We start from the raw sequence: 25,231 nt of genomic DNA on the forward strand, positions 1-25,231 counted from the left end.
AGTTCGAATGTGGAACATATGACCTTGCTTTGCTAAAAAGGCTGGCAGAAATGTATCGGAACAGTATAGGAGCACCAAGAACCGGTTTCACCCAGCACAGACGATGAACTCATTTAAAGCGACTCGCTGTGACAGTGCTGCTCACCACCTCCCCCTCGCTCGCAGGTAGCCTTCTCAGCACCCCACCTGCTGATGGAAGAGTACGGTCAAATGATGCACCTACTTTTCATTTCAAGGTTTCTGGCACCACTGCGCACCCCACCCCTTCCCACCATGGTCAATAAATGAGGCCCTTGCACTTTCAAAACCCTTATTGCAAGAAAAAGCTGGCATCAATTTTACACCACCATACAATAAGATTTACACGGGAAACATTTCCTAACATATTTTCTTGATTCGGACTAAGGGCAAATTAAAAATAGTCAAAGAATTAAATTACTGAAAATATGGAAAAGCGCGATACCGAAATCGGTAGTGAGTGCGAAGGGAAAATCGAGAAAAGGGGGAAAAAAAGTATAAAAGTATTCGAATAACCAGATTAAGAGAGAAAGTTATCACGGCTCAAACAATGCAAATGAAAAAAAAACGGGAAAAGAACTAATACAAATTGAAATATGCGACAATCGGAAGTAGGCTGAAGGAAGCAAATTTTAATAAACGTGGAAAGAAAACATAATCAAAGGAGCGCTGGTTCGATTCGTGATGGAAGCTCATATTTGTTGTTCGCATCCCACTCTACAGATGCATTTACACTTAAAACAAACTTCGTGGAACTTTTTCCAAAACAGATGTCGCCAAACATTTAAAAACAAAAAGAATAACTCTGAAGAAAAAATGCTGAAAGCATTATTGCAAAATGAAAAAAAAAATGTGTTATGGGTGCAAATAGGATACAGTGGGAAAAGACAAGCGTGACAGGCATAAGCACACTGAACGGGGAAGGGGTGGTTATGGGGGTCAGAATCCTCTCTTTGGACTTACCTATGGTGGCAGGACCAACGAGAAAAATCTCGAAAAGAATAACTGCAACAATGGAGTTCGGGGGTCCGCATTAGAGCGAGTGATGCCCGAAAACTGAACATAGCAAAATGCACCGAAATCACAAGAAAATAATACTTATCTTTGCAGACAGCCATGGTCGAAATCTTGCCACATACATAAATAACATTGTGACAGGTGTCATCTACAGTGCTACAGTGATGCCTGGGGGGGGGAGGGGGAATTAAGCAGGTCACCAACAGCACTGTTAAAGACTGTAAGGACTTAGGACAAAATGACAATGTCATATTGATTGATTGATTTAGTTTATTTTACTTCGTGTTTTGTGCCTCTTGGCTAATTTGCGAAGATGGGGATGAGTGATGAAATGATGAAATTGATGAATGGACATTCACAAACAACCAAGCCCGACCGGGATTCGAACTCGGGACCCTTGGCGTCGCAGCGCAATGTGCTAACCACTCGGCCACAGGGTCGGGCGACAATGTCATATTGATATGTGGAACAAACGACATGTCAAAGAATGAAGAAACTACTGTCACCAACAACCTAAAGCATGTCCTCAGCCATCTAACCCATACCCAAGTAACAGTAGCAAACATTCCCGTATGTCATGACCTCGAAAGAACTTCATGCATAAATGATGCAACCAGAGCCGTAAATAAGGACATAGGAAAAATATGTAAATGTTTCAGAAACTCATCAATACTAGGGCTGGACACTACAGAGAAACCTGCACACAAGACATGGATTACACTTCAACAAGACCGGAAAACAACATATTACTAAATGTACCATAAACATGAGTGAGTGATTTGGAGTTTTAAGTCCACTTTAGGCACAGTTAGGCTAAACGGGACTGGACCTACAGTGTAAAGTGGGATCTGAACCACTATGTGTCTCCACCGAGAATCGAACCCATGACCCCTTGATTACAAGGCGATGATGTTACCACTGTACCATCGAGGAGGCCTATCATGAACAAGAGCTATGCAAACAGCAACCAAGTGCAACTAGTAATACCCCTAAAATGGACATTAAAAGTCTCAAATGTGAAGTGTCCAAATGGTAAATATATTAAAAATAGTGAAAATCATAATGAATTGACTGAAACATGTTGGAAAAGGAAAAGAGGTGAACGATGGAAGAGGTAGTGAAGTGGTGAGCGATGGAAAAGTTAGTTAAATGATGAATGATGATAAAAGTAGTGAAGTGGTGAACAAAGAATGTAGTGAAATAGAAAACAGCGAAAAGGACAGTGATGGGAGAATTGAAAAAGGTAAGGAAGTGAAAAGTGGCCAAATTAAAGAAAAACAAAAAATAAATTTTTGTACAAACATCAGATAGAATTAGGAATATTCCAGACAAATTGAAGAATAAGTTTTGATGGTAAACGATAATGATGCAAGTAGAATTAAAGCTGTAAGGGATATTAATACACAATCTACAACAATGTTAAACAATCAATCTAAACCAGTAAAAAGCAGGGAACGCAAAGACGTAAAAATTGCAAGTAAAATAAAAAAATTAAAATATGCAAAATCTAATGACAAGTAACTCTCCCCTGACAATTATGCACAATAATGTACAATCTGGCACCAATAAAATAGAGCTCATAGAATTATTCTTAAATGAATTCCAACCTGACATTCTGACATTGACTGAATTTTGTCTCACCGAGGACGAATCACAATTTTACACCCTAGAAGGATATAGCTTGGTGTCAAAATTTACCAGGGAGGAACACAGAAGTGGAGGTATATACAAAAACTAGCTTGACAAAGACAAAAGAGATTAAGTGGCTTCAACCATTATGCAATGAAATGGTATTTGATGCTGCTGGAATTGTAATTAATATAAATAATCATATTTATACAATAATAACATTATATAGATCCCCAAGCTGTAATATCTATGATTTTCTTTCAAAATTAGATGATGTGTTACAAAGGCTAACACTGCCAAATTTCAATGTCATAATTCTAGGTGACATAAATATTGATCTCCTTCAAAGCAATACAAAAAGTAAAGAGTATATAGATCTTCTTAAATCTCATGGGCTTAATCAAATTGTAAAAAAAAACAACCAGGATAACATGCACTACTGAAACTCTTATACATCACATTAGCACTAACATGCCTTCTGACATGATAAAAGCAGAGGTGATCCACAATTTAATATCCGACCACACAGCATGACTAATACAAGTAAACCTGCCCACAAACCACAATACAATAAATAGATATGCAATAGAATGTAGAAAATATCAGATATTTATCCTATCTTCTAAAAAAAGAAGAATGGACAGAAGTGTACCAATCAGGTACTACGGAAAAGATTTGGAAAATTTTAATAAACACACTCGGATATTATCTAAATGTTGCATGTCCTATTAAAATAAAATAGTAAATAAAGATTGGGTCACTAAAAAAAATGAACTAAAGAGTATCCATGACAAATTCATAGCTACCAAAGAGAAGATTTATAATGACATGTATAAAAGTAAGAAAAAAGAGTACAAAAAATTAATCAAATCTGAGAAAGCTCACCCTTTATCACAAAAAATAAAAATAGCAATAAGTCTAAAATCACATGGGACATACAAAACAAGCAACGAGGGAAAGATAACAATAAAGTCAAATAAAATATCTCACTAGCTATAAATTGAACTGAGGTAAAAGACCCAGAAACCATAGCAACAATATTCAATAACACTCTTGTGAATGATAACCCAAGCCCCAGATTGCAAACAAAATACAGTGAAAATTCGGGCCAATACATGAATGCCATTTAAAACACTATGATTCTAGAGGAAATAAGTATCAATGACCTTGAGAAAACTATTAATTCCCTAAATAACAAGAAATCATGTGATATTGATGGTTGGTCTAACCATCTAGTAAAAAAATGTACCCACTGTCTACTCCTGCCTCTACAATTTGCTATAAATTCATTTTTAAGAAATGGTATATTCCCAAAGATATTAAAAAAGAGAATCATAAAACCGATATACAAGAAGGGGTGTAAAACAAACCCCTTAAATTACAGACCAATAGCAATTACTTCACTCTTCTCCAAAATTCTCGAAAAAATAATCTCCAATAAAATCCATGATTTTTGCTCCAAATTTAATATTATAAATGAATATCAGCATGGTTTTCAAAAAGACAAATCAAGGAATTTTGCAACTGTACAGTTTATAAAATTAATTACTGAAGCCTTCGAGGACAATGAAATTCCAAGCACAGTATTTCTAGATCTGTCCAAAGCATTTGACTCTCTCAACCACAACACACTTATGCATAAACTGTATAGTTTATGTATCTGAGGTGGCACATTTAACTTAACTAATTCATTTCTCTCTGATGGAATACAATGCACTCAAATTGAGCACGTAGACAATTCATCTATCAAAACTTTCTACTAATCGTCAAATATAGGTGTCTCTCAAGGATCTAAACTTGGTCCATTATTATTCATCCTTTACATCAATGACATACCAATGAACAACATGACTCAAGCTATCACCTGTGCAAATGACACTAACATAGTATGTAGGGCAAAAACAAATGAACAATTAGAAATTAAGACTTACATTTCAATTAATCAAATAACCCAGTACTTGAACACTAATAGCCTAAATGTAAGCCATCCAAAAACAAATTTTATGATTTTTAACCCTGGCAACAAGAAGAACTTTGATAACTTGACAGTTTACAAAGATGAAAATGAAATAGAGTATGCTAACCATGTAAAATTCCTAGGATTGATCATCAATGTTAAATTAGATTGGGCATGTTATATTGAATATATGAGTGGCTGCGGTGGTTCAGTCGGTAATGTGTCTGACTACCATGCTAAAGGTCCCAGGTTTGATTCCTGGCTGGTTCAAATCCGGGAACTTTTTTTAACGTTGGAAGCGGCCCCATTCCCCACCCAGCGTCAAATGACATGGGTACCTGGGGGAAACCCTAGGGGGGTAAAGGCGGTCAGGGGCGTGATGCTGATCACATCACCCCCACTCACAACTGGATCAAGAAAGTGTGGGGTGTTACCCGCACACCCCCTATACGCCTTCATGGCATGGTGCTAAGAACAGGGGAGCACTTTAAATTTATTTTCTTTTTTTTACATATTGAATATATCTGTGATAAACTCATGAAGAATCTTTTGAAAATCCCTTCACAATATAATATTAAGGAAATCAATATGAACCTGTACTATGGTCTTATTTATCCTCACTTAGAATACGGTATTACAGCTCGGAGAGGGGCAGCTCACGTACATACAAAAATAGTGTCCACACTACAGAAAAGGGCTGTTAGACTTATATGCAAAATACCATTCAGATCCACATGCAGAATTGCCTTTCGCGAAAACAAAATTATGACTGTATACTCGCTCTATGTTTAAAAATCTATTATCTTAACGAAGAAATTCATGGACATAATACAGTGCGTCCATTTCGATCTTCAGCCGAGAGATCGGGAGAAACATGGCGGGTGGCGCTGACGAAGATGCCGACATTTGTGGCCTGTAATGCCTGCTTATTTTTATGGACATATGCAGACATTTATATAAATATTGCAAAACGAGCACTAACCTGTGTTATAACACACAAAAGTTCTTCTGTAATTCTTCCAAGTTCCACCCTCATATACACAAATAAATACGCTTTAGAAATGATGTTAAGAGCCACAGATAATACTCTGTAAAACATTTTAATCATAGTTTTGACCAGTAACGTCCTGCTTAAGTTTATATCCTTGAAAGAGTTTTGTGTCGATGGGGATCGTTTGGAGGTTTCGAATGTGCAACACTGTATCAAGATTACGCTGCAGACGAAACCGTTAAAAGCTAATGGTTTTCGTGAGCTTCCTTGCAATCCGAAATCTCCTAGCTCAAGTTTTTTGTTCCTTCGCGGCTACAGAGCTGTGAATATAGTGGCGAGCAGATGTAAACCAAGAGCGTGTTAATTTCGTACTGTGCGCAAGAGTGTTATTCTTGGTTACTTGCCATTACTTGTTTGTGTTATTGAAGTGTGTATGTGTCAGTGAGACGATTGGAATGCCAGCCGCAAGGATCACGTTAGAACAAAGAATTTTTATGTATGACACTTACATGAAAACAGACTCGTGTCAAGACGTGTGTAGGCAATTTAGAGATACGGTTAGACATCTTGTCCTTAAATTACGAGTAACTGGATGGTTAAATTTTAAAACACCTAAGCAAAAAAGACGGATTCTAACCGAAGGAAAACACGATGAAATTGGTGCTGCGTTAGAACGTTCTCCAAACAAACCTCTATGCCGTGTTTCACAGGAGATGGGCATGTCAAAATCATCAGCACATACAGCCACTAAGCTACTAAAATTAAAACCGTACAGAGTTTCTATAGTGCAAGAATTACGGCCCCCTGACAAAGTAAGTAGAGTAAATTTCTGTAATTGGGTTTTGCAGAATATTGTAGATGGTATTGTTGATCCACAGTTAATAATATTTTCGGATGAAGCATGGTTTCACTTGCATGGTCATGTTTGTTCACAGAACAATAGATACTGGAGCACTGAAAATCCCCGAATAATACACGAAGTTCCGTTACATGATGCAAAAATTAGTGTGTGGTGTGCTGTAAGTGCAAAAAGAATAATAGGGCTTATATTTTTTGAAGACACAATAAATTCAGAGAGGTACCGCACACAAATACTCGTGCCTTTTTTTCAGTTGTTATCAGATAATGAGAAACAATATGGGTATTTTCAACAAGATTCGACCACAGCCCATACCGCCGCTGATTCTTTGGATGCTATAAGGGAGGTGTTTGATGACAGAATAATTTCAAGAGGTTTATGGCCTTCACGTTCGCCAGATCTTACCGTATGTGACTATTATTTGTGGGGAACCTTGAAAAATAGAGTCTACCGAAATAACCCTCATAGCATCGACGAACTAAAAGACAATATAAGGGCAGAACTAGGAAGAATTACGGAAGAAGAACTTTTGCGTGTGAATCAAAATTTCATCAAACGATGCCAGGAATGTGTGAATGTAGGTGGACATCACTTTGAACAACTCTTATAACACAGGTTAGTGCTCGTTTTGCAATATTTATATAAATGTCTGCATATGTCCATAAAAATATGCGGGCATTACAGGCCACAAATGTCGGCATCTCCGTCAGCGCCGCCCGCCACGCTTCTCCCGATCTCTTGGCTGAAGATCGAAATGGACGCACTGTACAAGACAAGGACAAAACATCCATATCCAGACTAACAGATAAATTCTGACAGACAGATCACCACATTCTGCAGACATAAAATTCCACAACAACCTTTCCACTTGGCTAAAAAGTATCACTCCCTTAAAGAAAAAATTGCAGCTAATCCAAAAAAACCTCACAGACAGAGCTCTGTATGACATCAATGAACTATGAACTAGACTGGGTACAGATATCAAGTAGGCAAAGAAATGTAATAATACCATAGAAGGAACAATGTAACTCTAATTAAAAAAAGAGTCATGCATGTACTTCATATATATATATTATACAGGTATCATTATTATCATCGTTGTTCTTAATATTGTGAATGTAATGTACAATTTATTTTTTATTTTTTTATCACATATGTCCATCATATAAAAATCTTTTGTTCTTATATTGTAATTGCTTGTATACCATACCTTATATTTTCATATATCTGGACGAAATCCATACCCATGAAAAAATGGGTTAACGGATGAATAAAGATTATGATTATGATATAACCATTAGTATGTATTGGTTGCAATTATTATAACCAACAGACAGGAGATATTCTAGTCCTCCACACATACTTCATTGGGACTTGATTTATTTCACGATTTTCCCTGAGATTGTACCTTTTTCAAATTCCTGAGATTTCCAGATATCCCAGGTGTGTGGGAATTCTGCCATTGTGATTTGTATTCCATTAATTATTTGGAATTTTGTAAGCTCTGTTAAGCATTCTTTTACATGTTTTATCAAACTTTTGATAATCTATGAACCTCAAGCATATTTTAGAAAATTATCATGAAAAAAAAATACATTTATTGATTGGATTTTTAGAGCACACATGGGCAATCCCTGTTTGAGTTGTTACTTGAATTTAGGATGTTATTTGATGAAAGACTGTTTGTGTACTAAAAATGAACATAATATTGAATTAGTTTCTGAGCTGTATCAAATATCGTATCAGAACAGACAAAATGTAAGAGATCTTATTCAAAAATTACTTCAATGGGCTATTAAAAACATTTGTGAGAGTGTTACTTAACCTTTAGTGGATAGAGCCTCACACGTGCTTCTATACGACGCACATTTTTAGAAGCTATATCGGGCAGAGCTACTGAAAGGGTGTCCTTGGCGACCAGCCAATGGCAGGAGTGCAACGTTGTACAGTTAGGAGAATGCAGCGCGTAAGTTAAACACCGTGTTCTGTATTTTTTCTTGCACGCAAAAAGTTTGCATAAAACTCGCCACTTTAAGGTTAACCATAAGATGGGGCACGACATTTTGAACCGTCCAAGTCCCATGAATTTCCGTCGCCTACAGCCGGAGTTATCGCTTCTCGAAGAAACACGGGAAACAACATGTCTCTACACACACATACACACACACACAATGACCCCTTTCGTTTTCCATCCGTGTTCAGTCTGTTTGTTTTTTTCGTTGCCACCGTGTTGACTCCGCTGAGTTGTTGTGGCTTGGTAAAGCTATGGGTGTCAAATTCGGCTGAATATACACAATAACCTTTCATTGTTGTTGGCGTTCACAAACATTGCGAGTCAGTTAAGTCAGTTTGAGTTCAGCGTTTTCGTAACAAGGGCGGTGTAAGATACTCTTACGCCACGAAGAACAATTGTGAGAGGATTCAATACAGCCCTTTTTGATTGATTGATTCGATTTATTTTACTTCACTTTTCTGCCACTTTTGGCTAATCGCGAAGATGAGGATGGGTGGGTGATATGATGAAATTGATGAAGGGAACTTATAAACACCTGTGCCCGGGCTGGGATTCGAACCTGAGAACCCTCGCGTCGTAGCGCTCTGTGTAATATAGCCATTATGTTCGATAGTTGCAATAGTTTGTGTTCCGTGAGTGTTATTAAATAATGTCGCGCCGGCCCCTATGGTGCAGTGGTTAGCATATTGCGATACGACGCAAGGGGTCCCGGGTTCGAATCCCAGCCTGGGCACGGATGTTTATGAATGTCCATTCATCAATTTCATTATATCATCACTCATTCCCATCTTCGCAATTAGCTAAAAGTGACACAAAAGCAAAGTAAAACAAATCAAATCAAATTAATAACGTTGCTCTTGAAACGTAGTACCAGTAGTACAGACACCGAGGGTAATATATTACGTTCACAACACAGAAATATTACTTTTAAAGTATATTTTTACTTCAATGAATTAGCGTCGGAAGAAGTGCATGCTAGTGTTGCCCATGGGACGAGACGGGACAGGCTTTTAAAAATTCGAGACGAGACGAGATTGACCATGTGTCTCGAGACAAACAAATATTTTCGAGACGAGACAGGCCAAAGTCTCGTCTCGTGGGCAACACTAGTGCGTGCTGAAACAGTGTCTTCTCAGAGTCGAGAACTTACGGCTAAAGCGTGTGGTGTATTTGATTTTACTGTGTTGCGTAATATAAAACAGGGTAAAGTATCTACCACAGAAATCGGTGATCCCCTATTCAAATCTCCTGGGAAACATGCCAGAAAACAGAAACGAGCGATGATGATGAAGACCTTGCAGTTCCTCTATAATAAATTCCTTCAAACTTCTTTCAGGTACGAGTTTCTCTTATATGTCTCAGCAGATGGGGACTTGTCAAATGCAAGATTTCCAAACTTGCCATGATGCACATAAAAAAATTGTAGCTTGAGAACTAATTGTTAAAGGGAGATGAAATTGGTTGTGTTTTCTTCCTTGAAGACAGGGTTTCTAGCTCAGGTGAAATTATACATTGTGCGTGCCTCCCAATAATGAGTGTTAATTCAATTATAAAAAGAAGAAAATTGATTATTATTTTAAATGAAGGGCTCAGGTGTAAATCATGGTAAGTGACAGTTTAATCATTTTTGTGTTACAAAGTCAAATGTGCCATCCTTCAATTTTCGAGTGAAATTGCCATGTCATACAATTTGCATTGGACTCAGTGAAGTCTTCTCAAATTGGTAAACACAACATGAAAATAATTAACATACAGTATAGCTTTGAATAAACTTTTTTCTTAATGAACTCAGAAATAAAATGTCACTTACTATGTTTTACACCCCAGCCATTCAAATGGTAATCTGCATGCCCCTGTGGCCTCCACAATAAATAAAAGTGAATGTAAAATGTAGTATGTAGCAGTGGTACATTCCTACAACCACACAGTTTCATTGATTTGCTATATTTTACTTCGCCTTATGCCACTTTTGATTAATTTGTGAAGATGGGATGAGTGATGATATGATGAAATTGATGAATGGACACTCACAAACATCCATGCCAAGGCTGAGATTTGAACCCTTGGTGTCTTAGAGCAATGTGCTAACCACTCTGCCATGGAGACCGGGACAAAGTTTAATTGAATACAGAATTATACTTGTTGGGGAAAGGAGGAAATAATAAAAGTGGATAGGAATGGAAGTTGCCAGATGGAAACATCATCTGGAATTATGCTTCTAGCATCAGCCTAAAAAATTCTGGATTGACTAAATTGGATGGAAGCAGAATGAAGAGACCACTCTTTGAGGAAAATCAATACATTCGGTAATATTGGAAAATTAAGCCTTTGCCATTGGAGACCTAATTGTCACATGTTGTTAAAGTGATCTGTGTTCTCATCAATACATGTAAAGTGAAATGTATCATAAAAGTGGTGGTTGAGGAGTTACAGCATTTTTTCAAATAAAATTTATCCCATAATACAGCAGAGGAGTAACAAAGAACTCTTTTAAATGCTGCTTGTTAATAATAGTAACAATGGATAACTTGTTTTGTAATTCGAGTACGTCATATTTTCATATTCATACTAATTAACAGAATAGACAAAGCTGGAATATCATGTGGAGTTTCCAAGAAATATCATGGTATTTGTTAACCACATTGCACTGGGAAACATTTTTCCGTCCGTCTCAACAGGTTTACAGGCAGTGGAAAAACCATTTCACGTCAGGCCAGTAAAGGATAAAACTTCTAGTCCCTCAATCTGATGGAAGTGTAAGGGTATGTGACAATTTCAGGTAATCTAATCAACAGCAAAATATTTTCTTTATTGTTGTATCATGTACATTGAATACTGTACGAATTCATGCAAAGTCTGACAGGGGTCTGCCTTGTATCCAATACTGTGAAATTTACTTTAGAAGAGTGCAGTGCACATGATTAAGAATAGGACACAAATTTGGAAAATTGCCGATTTCCACAGCTTGTCATTTGCAAGTTCGCCCTTATATCCACAATGCTTCACATGTATCATTGATCAATATCTCGTCTGGATTTCACCATCTTTTGTTGTCCGAATCATCTAAACGTAGCTCAGAGGTAGAAGAGCAATGGGATGGTATGCCAGATACACAGGATCGAGTCCTGGTCGAAACTGAATATCTCACTGAAAATCTACGAAACATTTCTATGTTTTGAGTGATTTTGTCAAGTTATCAAATGCTGAATTATCACAATTCAAATAATTTTGCTGTTCTACTGATTGAGAGAAAATTCACCAAGATGTTTCAAATTTGTAAAAATTAATATTCTAAAATTTTGTTCTTGAAATACAACTCTGCCATAGCCTCATATTCAGTGAAAGGTGGTTATAGCTTGGTTTGGGGTTGCCAATACAATTATCATCAAGTACACCAAAAAACGGGTGTGGGAATTTGAGATGATAATGATAAAACTTCTTCTGGATGTGATGCAGAAGTGCATATCCACAAAGCCAGACCACAAGCTGCCAATGCTCTCAAGAGTTACATGATACAATACACCAAAACTGAACTACAGTCTTTAAGTCTCCTGTTCTGTACTGAGAAGTGTAGTCAGTATCTCTTGGACAAAAAGTTGTACCTTACCTTAGTATGCAATTTTCAGTATTTTATGTGACTAAACCATTCGAAGAACCAGAACTTGCTTCTTTTATTATCTCTTGCAGTTCATTGTTGAATACAGTAAATAATCTGGTAATGGTTTAGCAGATCTATTGTCCCAATAATTTTCAAAATACAAACTAATTTTGGTGCACCTTAACATTAATGTGAGGTTTAATAATGAAGTGCTTGATATACCTGTATAGGTGGTAATACAGGAACCATAGAATAATTAGGTGTTTCAGTCTATTATTCAATGTTTGAAAAACTGCAAAGGTCACTTCTAGACAAGTTGTGTGTAAAAAAAAAAAAGATAGAAAGCATGGGTGGTGACCATATATTGTTTAAGGTGGGACTGGTTCAATGCAGTGCCTTCACCATGTCAGTGACTGTTGGTAAGATGACACCTCCGTAGCATACTTTCGCTTGAAGTACATATGTACACAACTGAGAAATAAACAACCATGACTGCTATGCTGAAAGAGCTTAAATTTTCAGAATATCAAATGTCTCTTGAGGGCCTCAAGCTATGAAATGGTTCTTCACGAGCAAAGTCGTTGGATGTCCTCTATATGCTCTGACTGTTCGTCAGATATGTAGGACATGACTCTGTATCATATCGCCTGCTGAATACTGTTTTCATATGTCCATCTGCACTAACATTTCAGGAGAGCTGATTGAATTTTGATTTATGTGGATTTTGAATATACTACAAGATTTGCACAAACATTTTCTTATTGCTCATAAAACACACCACTTAACAGTCAGATACCTTGCTTTGGAATGTACAAAAACACAAGTCATCAATCTGAAGATTGAAATTAGAGAACTTATTTCTTGGAGGAAAACTGGACTTTGAAGCTAATCTGGATTTTATAGGCAATTTCGACTCTGGAGAGAAGAGGTTTGTAATAATTTTTCCACATTTTTTCTCAAAATTCATAATGTGTTTCATTTTAACTTTCATGTGCTCTAAGGCTGGTTCAGTGTGCTACCTTTTGCTTATTCCACAGTATAGATTCAAAATTAAACCCAGAACAAACCAGAGCTATATCTTTACCATTGTATGTGGCAAGGGTGCCGACTTTCCAAATGTCTGTGGGTGCATATCAATGGCGGTTAGATCTGTAATTATCAATTATTGTATACTTTAAACAACTTACATGCACAATGATTGCAAGAGGCAATGATATAATCAACACATTACTAAAAGAAAATACCATATTCATACAAATTAAAATGAAAAAATCTTCATAAATGCAAATAATTTTAATTGTATTGCAGAAAGAACTATGCAAGGATTTTGTTGTGAACAGAAACTACAAAATGACTAACTTTATGTACCAAATAATAATAATAATCATGACATGTTAACTTCAATATAAAACACATTCCTTCTTACGTCATTTGCACTTATGAATTTGTTTGCAATTTTGGTAATGTCAATATTTTTAGTCATTTCTTTATGAACATGCAAAATTGCCAAATCATTCAATCTTTTTTGGGTCATTGTTGACAGCAAAAACGTTTTCAATCGTCCAAGTGCTGAAAATGACTGCTCAGAGGTACAAGAAGTAACAGGTATAGTTAAAATCACCCGTACAAACTTCACAAATTCTGTGAGCATTTCACGCATGGGACCACTGTTTTCTCTACTTAAAATATTTATAATGTCTGACAAGTTGGCCACTTTTTCTTTTTTCGTTCTGCACACATCTAGAAACATGTCCCTGTGCAATGTTAGCTTGTCTTTATCAAAGTCTGTCCCATAGAACTGCAGAATTCGATCAGCACCAATTTGACCGATAGCAAAAACTTAAAGTTGTGAAATAAGTTCGAAAACCTTTGTTTGAAATCTACGATTTAGCGAATCCACAGCCACATCAATTATTTCAAAAAATATTTGTCTGTACATTTCCTCCGGCGTTTGATACGTATGAGGATCACTACCTCCGTACTAGCGTTTTGGCATCTTCCGTTTTGTTGATCCAGGTACTGACGGACTATCATCCCATATTGCGGTGGAGCACCATCTTGCTGGAACCATTCAGGATAGCTCCCATCCTCGGACAGTAAGGATGGTAAGATCTGCTCCCGTAGCAGAAGCAAGTAGCCCTCTGCATTTAAGTTGCTCTCAATGAAAAATGGACCAACAATTCGGGAACCCCAAGTACCACACCACACCATTAGCTTCCCGCCTCCCGTCTCCTTGCTGGGATCTGTCCAATGTGGATTTTCGGGTGACCAGTACCGCAGATTTTGCTTATTCACCTCCCCCGACAAATAAAAATTAGCCTCATCACTGAACAGCATCTTGCTACCGATGGCAGGGTCACGTTGCAGATGTGCTATAGCCCACTTACAAAACTGCAAATGCCTGTCTGGATCATCCTCACTAAGGTGCTGCTGCAGCTGTATCTTATACGGATGCCAGTGGTGGTCACGTACAATCCTTTGAATTGAACCCCTACTGACACCGCTTTCCAGCGCCAGTATCCGTGTGCTACGGGTTGGGGGACTTTGCAAATGATGCCAACACCGCTACAGCAGTGCCCTCATCTGTGGCTGTTTTCGGACGTCCATGTCGCGGCTTGTCGTCCACAGATCCAGTATCTTGAAACTTTGCCAGCAACTGGCTGACGGCCACATGTGACACCGATTGTCTTGCAGGATTGCGGTTATTGAAGTCTACGGCAATGTCACGCGTACTTCTCTCCCCTGACATCAATATGATGGCAATCCGTTCATCACGTGTTAGTGGCATTTTCGTTCAGATTAGTGAAAACGGAAATGTGCTACTCTTGACACGATCAATTCACATCATCACTCTTTTAAACTTTTATGTAAAGACAAAACACAATCGTAATTCCCATGTCAACCAATACTACAAGATATGTACATACCGGTAAGTCAATATCAGGACATTTTCAGTGATTGGTCTAAACAATAAATACCACATAATCACATACTAATGATAATTTGAACAATAAACATTTAAGCAAAAAGGAAAGGATGTGTCACCCTCCCATGTGGGAATCGCCCTTAAATTTAAAGTTAGGTGAAAACAAATGTCACAGTTGTTTTCCTGGTGAAATTCTAGCCCATTTTGATATGTCCCACGACCCCCTTCCCATTTAAATTTCTGAAGTTGAATTCAAGATGGCGGACATCAAGATGGCTGCCGAACATTCGGGTGACGTCAATGTGGTTCCCCCTTGGCCAGGCAACGATTGGTCATCGCCATTTTCACGTTCCATGCCGCAGTGGCCTTGTACTGGGGGTGTTAAGTGACTTATTGAGCCACCCTGTAGATTTCACAATATTTTGCTGTACATCGCTGGATAATAAAGAGACAATTTCATTCAATATATCGTGAGAAACCCACTTATATGTAGTTTGCTGCAGCCAAGATTTCAACTCAGGAGCATCTTCTGGTCTAAGCAGCAGCAACTGATGAATATTTGATGCTTCATCGGTGTGACCCCGAATTTCTATTCCTTGCTGACTTAAAAATTGGAGGGACGTTATCATCTTTAAAATCGCCTTGCATGCATTTTTCATATCTCCTAATTTATGTGTTGAGATAAGAGATGACACATTGGTTCCTTGTTTCGTAGTTGCCACAGCAGTCACGGACGAACGATGAAGTGTACATTTTTCGTGAACCCTGAAATGTTCAATTGCCTTTTGCCACTGGGAAAATCCATTTCGAACAAATGCATTACATGAATCTCTGTCTGCAGAAGTAGCAGTTGCCGATGGAAGCACTATACTGGAATCAAAAGCATTTTTACACACACTACAGAACACTTTGTCCAATTCTTTGTCGTAATAAATCCAAGGAAATGTCTTTTTCCATCCATCATGGTATGACCTGCCTGACGATTTCTTGACACTTGTTGCTAATGTACTACAGGAACTGGCAGAAGACACATTCTCGGGTTCCTTATTTTTTGACTGAACATGCTTTTCACTATGTTCAGTTTGTGTTGACGACGACAAACGTATGACAAATTTATCCAAAGCAACTAGCAAACCTACTGTTCGAATTTGAAAGTATGTAAAGAAGCAATACTCAGTATTGTGTTTCAGCTTTCCACACGCGTCCCGTGCCACGTTTGAAAATTGCGAAAATTTTTGCCTGACGAAGAGCATTTGCTCCACGCATCCGGTCAGTAGAGCCTCTTCTTTGTACTAACTATTAACATGGTAACACCCCTTTTTTCTGAAAACAAGAACTTCCTAGTCTACAATCTACGCTCCCGCGTCCTTCCAAGCCATTGTCTCTTGGAGAACAAACAAAATGATAACAATCCAGATTACATGAAAACAACTTCACTGAAATCGTAAACCACGCCGCTCTTATCTGATTGAAACAAAAGAAGAAAAAATCAACTATTGAGGTAGTCGGTCACAATCGGCTTCCTTTTGTTTCGGTTTATTTTTTATTAGTGCTCAATATCGGTAAGTAGTTATTTTTAAACAATTGCTGACTAATGGAGTGGGCGTATTGTAGTGTGTCACTTGTAAGGAAACATCAAAGCAAGCCGAAAAGACGGGATTCTATTCACAATACAATATACTTCCATTGTCATTGTGGGGACTGCCTTTGACTTGGCCAGAGACAGGCAAGGAAGAGGGGAATGTGTTGCTTGGTTGCCTTTGCACAAACACATTTGAAACAATTATGTTTCAGAGGTTAGAAATTTTAACTTCCATCTCAATGTTTTAATTGCTTATTATTTTTTGATAATGGCAAGTGGCAAATATTTATTTTATTTTGTTTTTATCAAACTAAAAATCTTGTGGGTGTGGTGCACCCACAAGATTATTTATGTGGGTGCTCAAGCCCCGGAGCATGGCATGTGGTGCTACTTGCAACTTAAATAAATTATTCTTGACAGCCGATCCACTTACCATTTTCATTGTTACATGTGTGATAGAGAAATTCAAATCAAGAGAGTTAGGTCAAAATTTTGACATTATCTTCTGGTGTCTGGCAAATACACAGAGCAATGCATACGACTGAATGATTTGATATATTTTACTTTGTTTTTCTCCCATTCTTGGCTAATTGAGATGAGGATGACTGATGATATGATGAATGGTTATTCACAAAACCACATGCCAAGATTCGAACCTGGGACTACAGGTATACTGGTCCACTGTGATAATCATTGCACTCTGGATTGATTGATTTAGTTTATTTTACTTCGCGTTTTGTGCCTCTTGGCTAATTTGCGAAGATGGGGATGAGTGATGAAATGATGAAATTGATGAATGGACATTCACAAACAACCAAGCCCGACTGGGATTCGAACCCGGGACTCTTGGCATCGCAGCGCGATGTGCTAACCACTCGACCACAGGGTCGGGCATTGCACTCTGGAGTTTAGCAGAAATGCACAAGAGCGAGAGATATCATCAACATTTTGATGACTTCGTCTGGTGTCTGGCAAATACACAGAGCAATGCTTATGAGTGAGATTCCTTGTCAACAAGTTGTGATGTAAGCTTATAGATGTCAATCAAATGTTACTACTCTGACGATTCATTTTCTTATGTTGTATTGAATGTGTGGATAAACATGGAAAGACATTTCCCCATGAGCATTACGTACACATGTTTTGAATGAGCAAATACATGTTTACTACTGACAATACTGATGATTTAAATATGATAATATTTTAAAATTAGAGCACGAAAACACGAAGAATAGTATTTGAAAAGCAAATTCAGAATATTTTATGTAATTACAAATTAAACATATTCCGTTGCTACTTCTGCTGCTCTGCTATCAATTGCATATGCTTTTGATGTACAATTTTAATGCTTTGTCAGTTATTCAGACAAATGTTCAAAATGCATCATAATATAGAAAAGTATGGAATTGTAATTTAAATTTACAAAAAGAAGCTAATTTGTTGAACAGTTCAAATTAAGTATTGATAGCTACAGGCAAGAAAATATGCCTAAAATAATGCTATTGCACTTCACTATGAGATATTTTCTATTTTCATTTAAATGTTTATGATTCAGTGCTATACCTTTTTTACACTTGTATTTTTTGTACTTCATGAGAATGTATTCCTTTGAAGACAAAATTATTTACATGCTGCAAATTTACTGTGGAGAGGTACATAAAAAGGATAGTTAAGAATAAGATGGAAGTAATAAATTTCTCATACCCTATTTACCATTTCTCCACCCTCTTACAAGAGCCTCTGTAATCAGCAGACACAGGTCACAATTGCCCTTCACTCTTCAAAACACTGCTCAAATGCACAGAAAAATATTCAAAACATTTCAAGTTAAATTACTCTTTGAAAGAGGAAACTTACAATGGTTACCCATTATGCAGACAAAACGCGTTTTGAAATCTGGATTTATCCAAAATCCAAGTACTTATATTTTCAAATCCAGATTTTTATTTTCCAGAAGTTTCTGGCCATCCTTATTATCAATGGCAATTTCATCTGCAAACAGCATTAAGTCTTTGTAGAAGATGTTTATGGAGACAAGTAGTAATCTTTACACTGAGAAAAGTAGATGACCCAAAAAAGACTGAGAAAGACATCGACTGAGTTAATGTATGATTTCAAGATGATTATGAAAGTCGATTTGGAGAACACCCAGAGGAAACTAATGACACAAAAGAGTGTTCAGAGTATGAAACACCATCTGCACCCATATCAATATCAGTTGAAGCTACACCACGAACCCAAAGAAAGAATAAGAGAATAATCTTAGTTGTAGACTTGTTGCTCAGGACTGAAGAAGACACCGAATTATTGAGGTTACTTTCTCGAATAAGTATTATTTTCACTTCCCTTGGAAGTTAATAGACCAAATATATCAGTACAGGGATCACAAGAATACTTATAGCCCGACCCTGTGGCCGAGTGGTTAGCACATCGCGCTGCGACGCCAAGGATCCCGGGTTCGAATCCCAGTCGGGCTTGGTTGTTTGTGAATGTCCATTCATCAATTTCATCATTTCATCACTCATCACCATCTTCGCAAATTAGCCAAGAGGCACAAAACGCGAAGTAAAATAAACTAAATCAATCAATCAATCAATCAAGAATACTTATATGCTGTGCCAAATGTTGAGAGCTGACCAAAAGTTGATGACTTAGAATGGTATAAGAAAATGGATAATGTGCTATCTAAAGCTGCAGTTATTTCAAATTATCTTAACTAGTTACTTGATTTACTTGTCTCACCAGGCATGTTTGATCAAAGTGATTGGACAGGAACACAGGCATTTTCAAATTCAGACATGTATCTTGATATGTTGAAAATAGATTGATTCACACACAGCATACTCACTGTGCAGCAATATAGTGCCCAAGCTGATACGAATTTGCATTACAATGGCAGGTGGATCTGTCATGACGAACACATGCTCTCACCCCCTTATCTCTCCATTTCATGCTTTTTCGATTGTTTATTGTGGAATTTTGCCAAGGAGAAAATGTATGCAAGGAACGTACTCAACTGTTTGATTACTTTGTCAAAAGGGTTGCAATCAAAAGAAAAACCAGCCCAAGGCCAGGAGGAGGTCATATCTGGTGTCTGTCACAAGAGAAATGTCAAGAATACCCATACAACAACATTCTTGCTGCAGATGTGTAGAGCATACTTGATAGTTTTAGAGTTCATAACTTTAACATTCAACAGAAAAATAAGGCAGATTTTGTCACTAACATTCTTATTTTTGTTTCATATGTTCTGAAATAAAATACTACTTTCAAATCTATAATAGACTAAATTTGAAGCTGAATCTTCACTTGAGAAACTTCTTAGCATACATGTGTTTCACATTTTTATTGTTGTAACTAATCATAAAGATTGTAAATGTAAGAACACCTAATAGAATAACAAATGTCGGATTCTAATGTTTATTTGTTAACCACCCTTCCACATACAGCCCAAATGTCATTTTGCTTTATTGCAGATACATGCCAAAAATGCCCCACCAATCAGGCAACCAAAAAATTGCCCCAAAACCCACTATTTGGAGAAAAACTATGGTGGGGGTATTATAGATGTTTAGTTACGACTAAAGGGTACAATCAATGAGAAAAAGTTTGAGAACTACTGGTGTAGGCAATACCATTATATCTTAATTTTGAAGAAAAAGATAGTAGTGTACCAAATATCTACTTCAGATTACTCTATAGATTTGATTTCTCACTCATCATGTATCTTTGCAATCAAAACTATCCATTTCTGTTACAAAAGTATGCAAACTATCCATTTCTGTTACAAAAGTATGCAAAATACAACAGAATGCCCTCAGAAACCAATATAATATCCTTATATATATTCATAAGTATAATGAGGAATTTGAAAAATAGGTATTTTATATTTTCAGCTTTAGTATGTATCCATGCACTCTCTCATGACATGTCCTAAGCAGGCCCACCACATATCAAGGGAAGCCACCAGAGATTGTGTGACATCCCACGTTGACAACCCTCTGAGAAAAACTGAAGCGAAGAATTTTAGAGACAGTTTGGAAAATATTATTCAAAACAGCCCATGAAAAACAATTAGAGAACTTCAATATGAACTAGATAGCCTGCAGGCAACCAAAAGAATGCATATTGGAAAGGAGATATTAGATATTACAAATTTTCAGTTCCAAATTACATCACATATAACCTTAAGTTGCTCTCTATAAAATTTGTCATGTATTTTCAACTCAAATCCTTCAAAGATTTCTGGAACACACTGCTTTACTTACATCTAAAATAGGCCTATATTGAGAATATTACAATGTAATGTTAATATTATTCATTACCTGCTATCATCATCTTCATCTTTTATTGGGTTCTTCAAATCAATATTTGTCAGATTCACAATGATTCTCTCTTCTGTTTTGATAATTGGGACTTCTCCATCATCATGTTTCACAACCTCCTCCTTCTTTACATCTTCTTCTTTCATAAATGATGTCTTGTATTCATTTCCTATGTCAGATTTGTATTCCTTACATTGGATGGGATTTTCCACTTCCTTGGAAAAAACAGACTCCTCTCCAATATTACCACTTCCAGCTTCATCAGGTTTTGACTCTGGAAATATTCCTGGAACAACATTATTAAATCCATTCCAACAAATATCATCCACTTCACCTATATGGTAATTTTGAGTTGATGTTTTCATGTTGTTTGTACCTTCTGCTTTTAAGAACATGCTGGGTTTTGGTGATTGCGATATACAGTGCTCCACAATTGGAATTTCTGGTGATGAGACAACTTCCCCATTACATTTCATTTCTCTGCTATCAGGTGATATAATTTCACTGAAATTATGACATAAAAATATAATAAATTAATATGTTGGCTATCAATGAAGGAATAAAAACAACACTTTTACTCTCATGGTTACTGGGAGTATGTAGTAATGAAAATGCATTATAAAGACAATGAATATAGATAGTGTGAAAAGAAGGGCATACATGGAATAATGAATTGTAAGGTAGGATATTGTACATTTATTACATTTCCTATCCATGATGTAGACATTGTTTGGTAAAATATTTGCAAAATAGAATATTTATTTACTATTTTTATCTTTTGGTTTCAATTGATATGTGGTAAACAAATACACTTACAGACATTTCTGGGTTATAGCATACCATTGACTTTCAATGGAATCATTAAACCTAGAAGTGTCCATCTCATAAGAATGCTGTCATATGAATCTCTGCAACTTGTACCAGCAAAAGCTGAGTAAAATAATACTGCAATTTTTGTTAAGAAAATTACATGTATACCCATATTTACGCATGTATAATGCATGTGCATGCACAATGAGCACACAGGTTTTTCATGGAGAAAAGAAACGAACAATTATATCTCGCATATAATGTGCAGTGCAACTGAGGTTCAAGAAATTGCTTTCTTAGTAGTAGGTTGTAAAGCTGTTGCTATGCTGATCAAGAGGAAAATATTTTCTTGTGTGTGCAATGAGTCAACAACACACATGACTACCCCCTCGGCCCCCTCCTCACCCTTCACAACTTTCACTACTGCAACTACCTTGTTTATTCTTTAGTAGAAGAAAGAGAGATCAAAATTATGTTGAAGATATGCAGCATTCAGGAAGTTATTTTATATTATTTCTTGCCTGACCAATACCACTGATATACATCCCATGTGACAGGAGGTGCATGCTTGAATTCTACAAGAATGGGGCTCCATCTCTCGATTTCACAAAACGTTTCATTATAAAGTGAAAAATCATGGGAAATGGCATTTTTTTAAAAAATATTAATACTGAAGAAATCCAAAGTGGCAATTTGTATTTGTGTCTGTAGATATAGTGTGTTACAAGCAGAGACAAAGTAAAAACATGTGTGCTTTAATTTTGGCTGTCCAAAGTATTCTGTGCATAATACACACCTATGATAAAATTTTGGAAAAAAGTGCACATTATAGGGTAGATTAGGGCCGAGACAATACTGATGAGTAAATACTACCAGTCAATACTTTTCTGGCATTTTTGTGTTTTGATCAACATTAAAATACTACAATTTTCAACCATCACTACAGTGCAGGCAGGAAACAGCAAGATTAATTAAGACAAAAATTTTAGTATCTATATTCTATCTATGTCATGCAATTTTTGAAACATTTAATTTATGAAATATAAAATAATTTATTACCTCTCTCATACTTCAATAACATACAGACAGAAGTGACTGTTTCAATGTTGATAATGAGTTATAACTGATTTGTGGTTTTCCACTCTCATTTGCTTCATTTAAAATATATATTCTATTACAGGGTTCCTACACAAAATCATGCAATTTTTTCCAGGGCATATCCAGGACTTTTCAAGGATTTTCTACAATTGCATCAGCACAAGTGTAGAAAGTAATTGAATTTGAATTTGAATTTAAAATTTTGGGTGCGTCAGCACTAAGGCTATTTTGCACCCGTCACATTATACGGGATCCAGCCCCTTATCGTTACACGTAACAACTCTAACGTTGCAGAACTAAAATCGTAAAATATTAAAACCTTCTGACTTTCGTTAAAAGCTGAGGCTGTAAAGGAGCACTTAGCACAAATAAGGACAAAACACAGGACAACACAAACAAAATTGTACTGGCCATGGGGCAGTCACCAGAGCCTCGTTAGTCTGCAGTCCAGGGTGTACTACGTGGAAGTGAGGTTGACTATTGGGTGCACTTACACCTCGTGTAGAAAGTTAGCATGGCAAAATACACATCATTACATATTTTCTTTTATTAAAAAAAATAGTTTAAATTTTTTAATGCAGGCTCCCAACTCCCCTACACCTGCTCCTTTCAATACCTTTCATTTCTTAGTATAATGAAGGTTATTTAATTTTTACAACAACACAGAAAAAATACAAAGATAGAAAAAATAAACACAAGTATACAGGGTGACTGGTAATTAGATGTATTCCCTGAAAGGGGTTAAAGTAGAGACAATTTGCAATAAATTTGACCATATGATACCCCGTCCGAAAATTAGTAGTTTTCGAAATAATCGAATTTCAATTGTTTTTTTTTAAAAATGACAATTTTCCAGATAAAAAGATGAATTAAGAAAAAACTGCTCATTGTATTGAACTTATTTCAGCATTTTCTGATAGCTAACAAATAAGTGGTTCGTTGAAAAAAAGGTTTTCCCAAATAACAATCACATGTAAGTAACGGATGGGTCTCAACTTACAAGTGATGATAAAAAAATGCACTCTTAGTTTACTTGGCAACGTATTAGTAACAAAAATGGTATGACACGAAGCGTACAAATTACTTAAATTACTTCCTTGTGTCATCTGCTATCCAACAAGGTACAAATGTTGCTAACATTCACATTTGTGTACAAGAAATAATACTTCATTCATCTTCATGTGAATGGAATCAATGAACAATACAATTAAAGAACATTACATGTCTTGCTCAAAGTGGGCACCTCCGTTACGAATGCAAACACGCAGGTTTTTACGGACATTTGGTCTCTTAACTCGTGATGTGATGGTGTCCTTGATGTGTTGACCAGCTGTTAAGATCCTCTCCCTGAGCTCTTCTTGCGAATTTACCGGTGTCTTGTCATGTGGCTCCAAATGTAAAAGTCGCAAGGCGTCAAATCCATCGGGGGATCGAGCTGGGCAGTCATCATGCTGATCAATCATGTCACGTCTTGTAGCTAGAGGCACATCCTCCAACAACATTGCCATCCCGTTCCTCAAAAAATGTTCATAAGTGATGCCATTTAAGATTTGGGGCAGGAAAAATGGCTCGATCAAATGATTGTTGATGACGTCCATCCATACTTCTGCCTGGGCATGCGACAGTGGCTGGATGAAAATTACCCAAGGAAATGGATTGGCCAAAGCGGCCCGATTCCCTGGCCAGCTCGATCCACCGATTTGTAACACATGACAAGACACCGGTAAACTTGCCAGAAGGGCTCAGGGAGAGGATCTTAACAGCTGGTCAACACATCAAGGACACCATCACATCACAAGTTAAGAGACCAAATGTCCGTAAAAACCTGCGTGCCTGCATTCGAAACGGAGATGCCCACTTTGAGCAAGACGTGTAATGTTCTCTAATTGTATTGTTCATTGATTCCATTCACATGAAGATAAATGAAGTATTATTTCTTGTACACAAATGTGAATGTTAGCAACATTTGTACCTTATTGGATAGCAGATGACACAAGGAAGTAATTTAAGTCATTTGTACGCTTCGTGTCATACCATTTTTGGGGGTGTAAGGGGTGATTTTCCAAGTAGTACACCCAACTGTTAACCTCACTTCCACATTAGTACACCCTGGACTGAAGACTAACGAGACTCTGGCGACTGGCCCCATGGCCAGTATAATTTTGTTTGTGTTGTCCTGTGTTTTGTCCTTATTTGTGCTGAGTGTTCTTTGCAGCCTCAGCTTTTAACGAAAGTCAGAACATTTTAATCTTTTATGATTTTAATTAAGCAACGTTAGAGTTGTTATGAGTAAAGATAAGGGGCTGGACCCCGTATAGTGTGACGGGTGCAAAATAGCCTTAGTGCTGACGCACCCAAATTTTAAATTCAAATTCAAATTCAAAATTCAAATTCATACCATTTTTGT

At 36.9% G+C, this 25,231-nt stretch overlaps 1 protein-coding gene across 4 annotated transcripts in view; it reads right to left on the reverse strand.

Annotated features, from left to right (window-relative positions):
• LOC145997192 (uncharacterized) overlaps positions 1–25,231 on the reverse strand; it is a 189,490-nt gene that overhangs the window by 16,157 nt on the left and 148,102 nt on the right. For 3 of the 4 annotated variants that reach the window (XM_083133918.1, XM_083133916.1, XM_083133917.1), the window contains exon 3: positions 20,917–21,420. In XM_083133918.1, coding sequence (XP_082990044.1) covers positions 20,917–21,420 — 504 coding nt within the window. Of the gene's footprint in view, positions 1–19,949; positions 21,421–25,231 lie in introns of those variants that run through there. The other variant, XM_083133919.1, reaches the window with a different exon arrangement.

Source organism: Lepisma saccharinum, chromosome 13, assembly GCF_977018435.1.
Source record: "Lepisma saccharinum chromosome 13, izLepSacc3.1, whole genome shotgun sequence".
In the NCBI taxonomy this organism is placed as follows: domain Eukaryota; kingdom Metazoa; phylum Arthropoda; class Insecta; order Zygentoma; family Lepismatidae; genus Lepisma; species Lepisma saccharinum.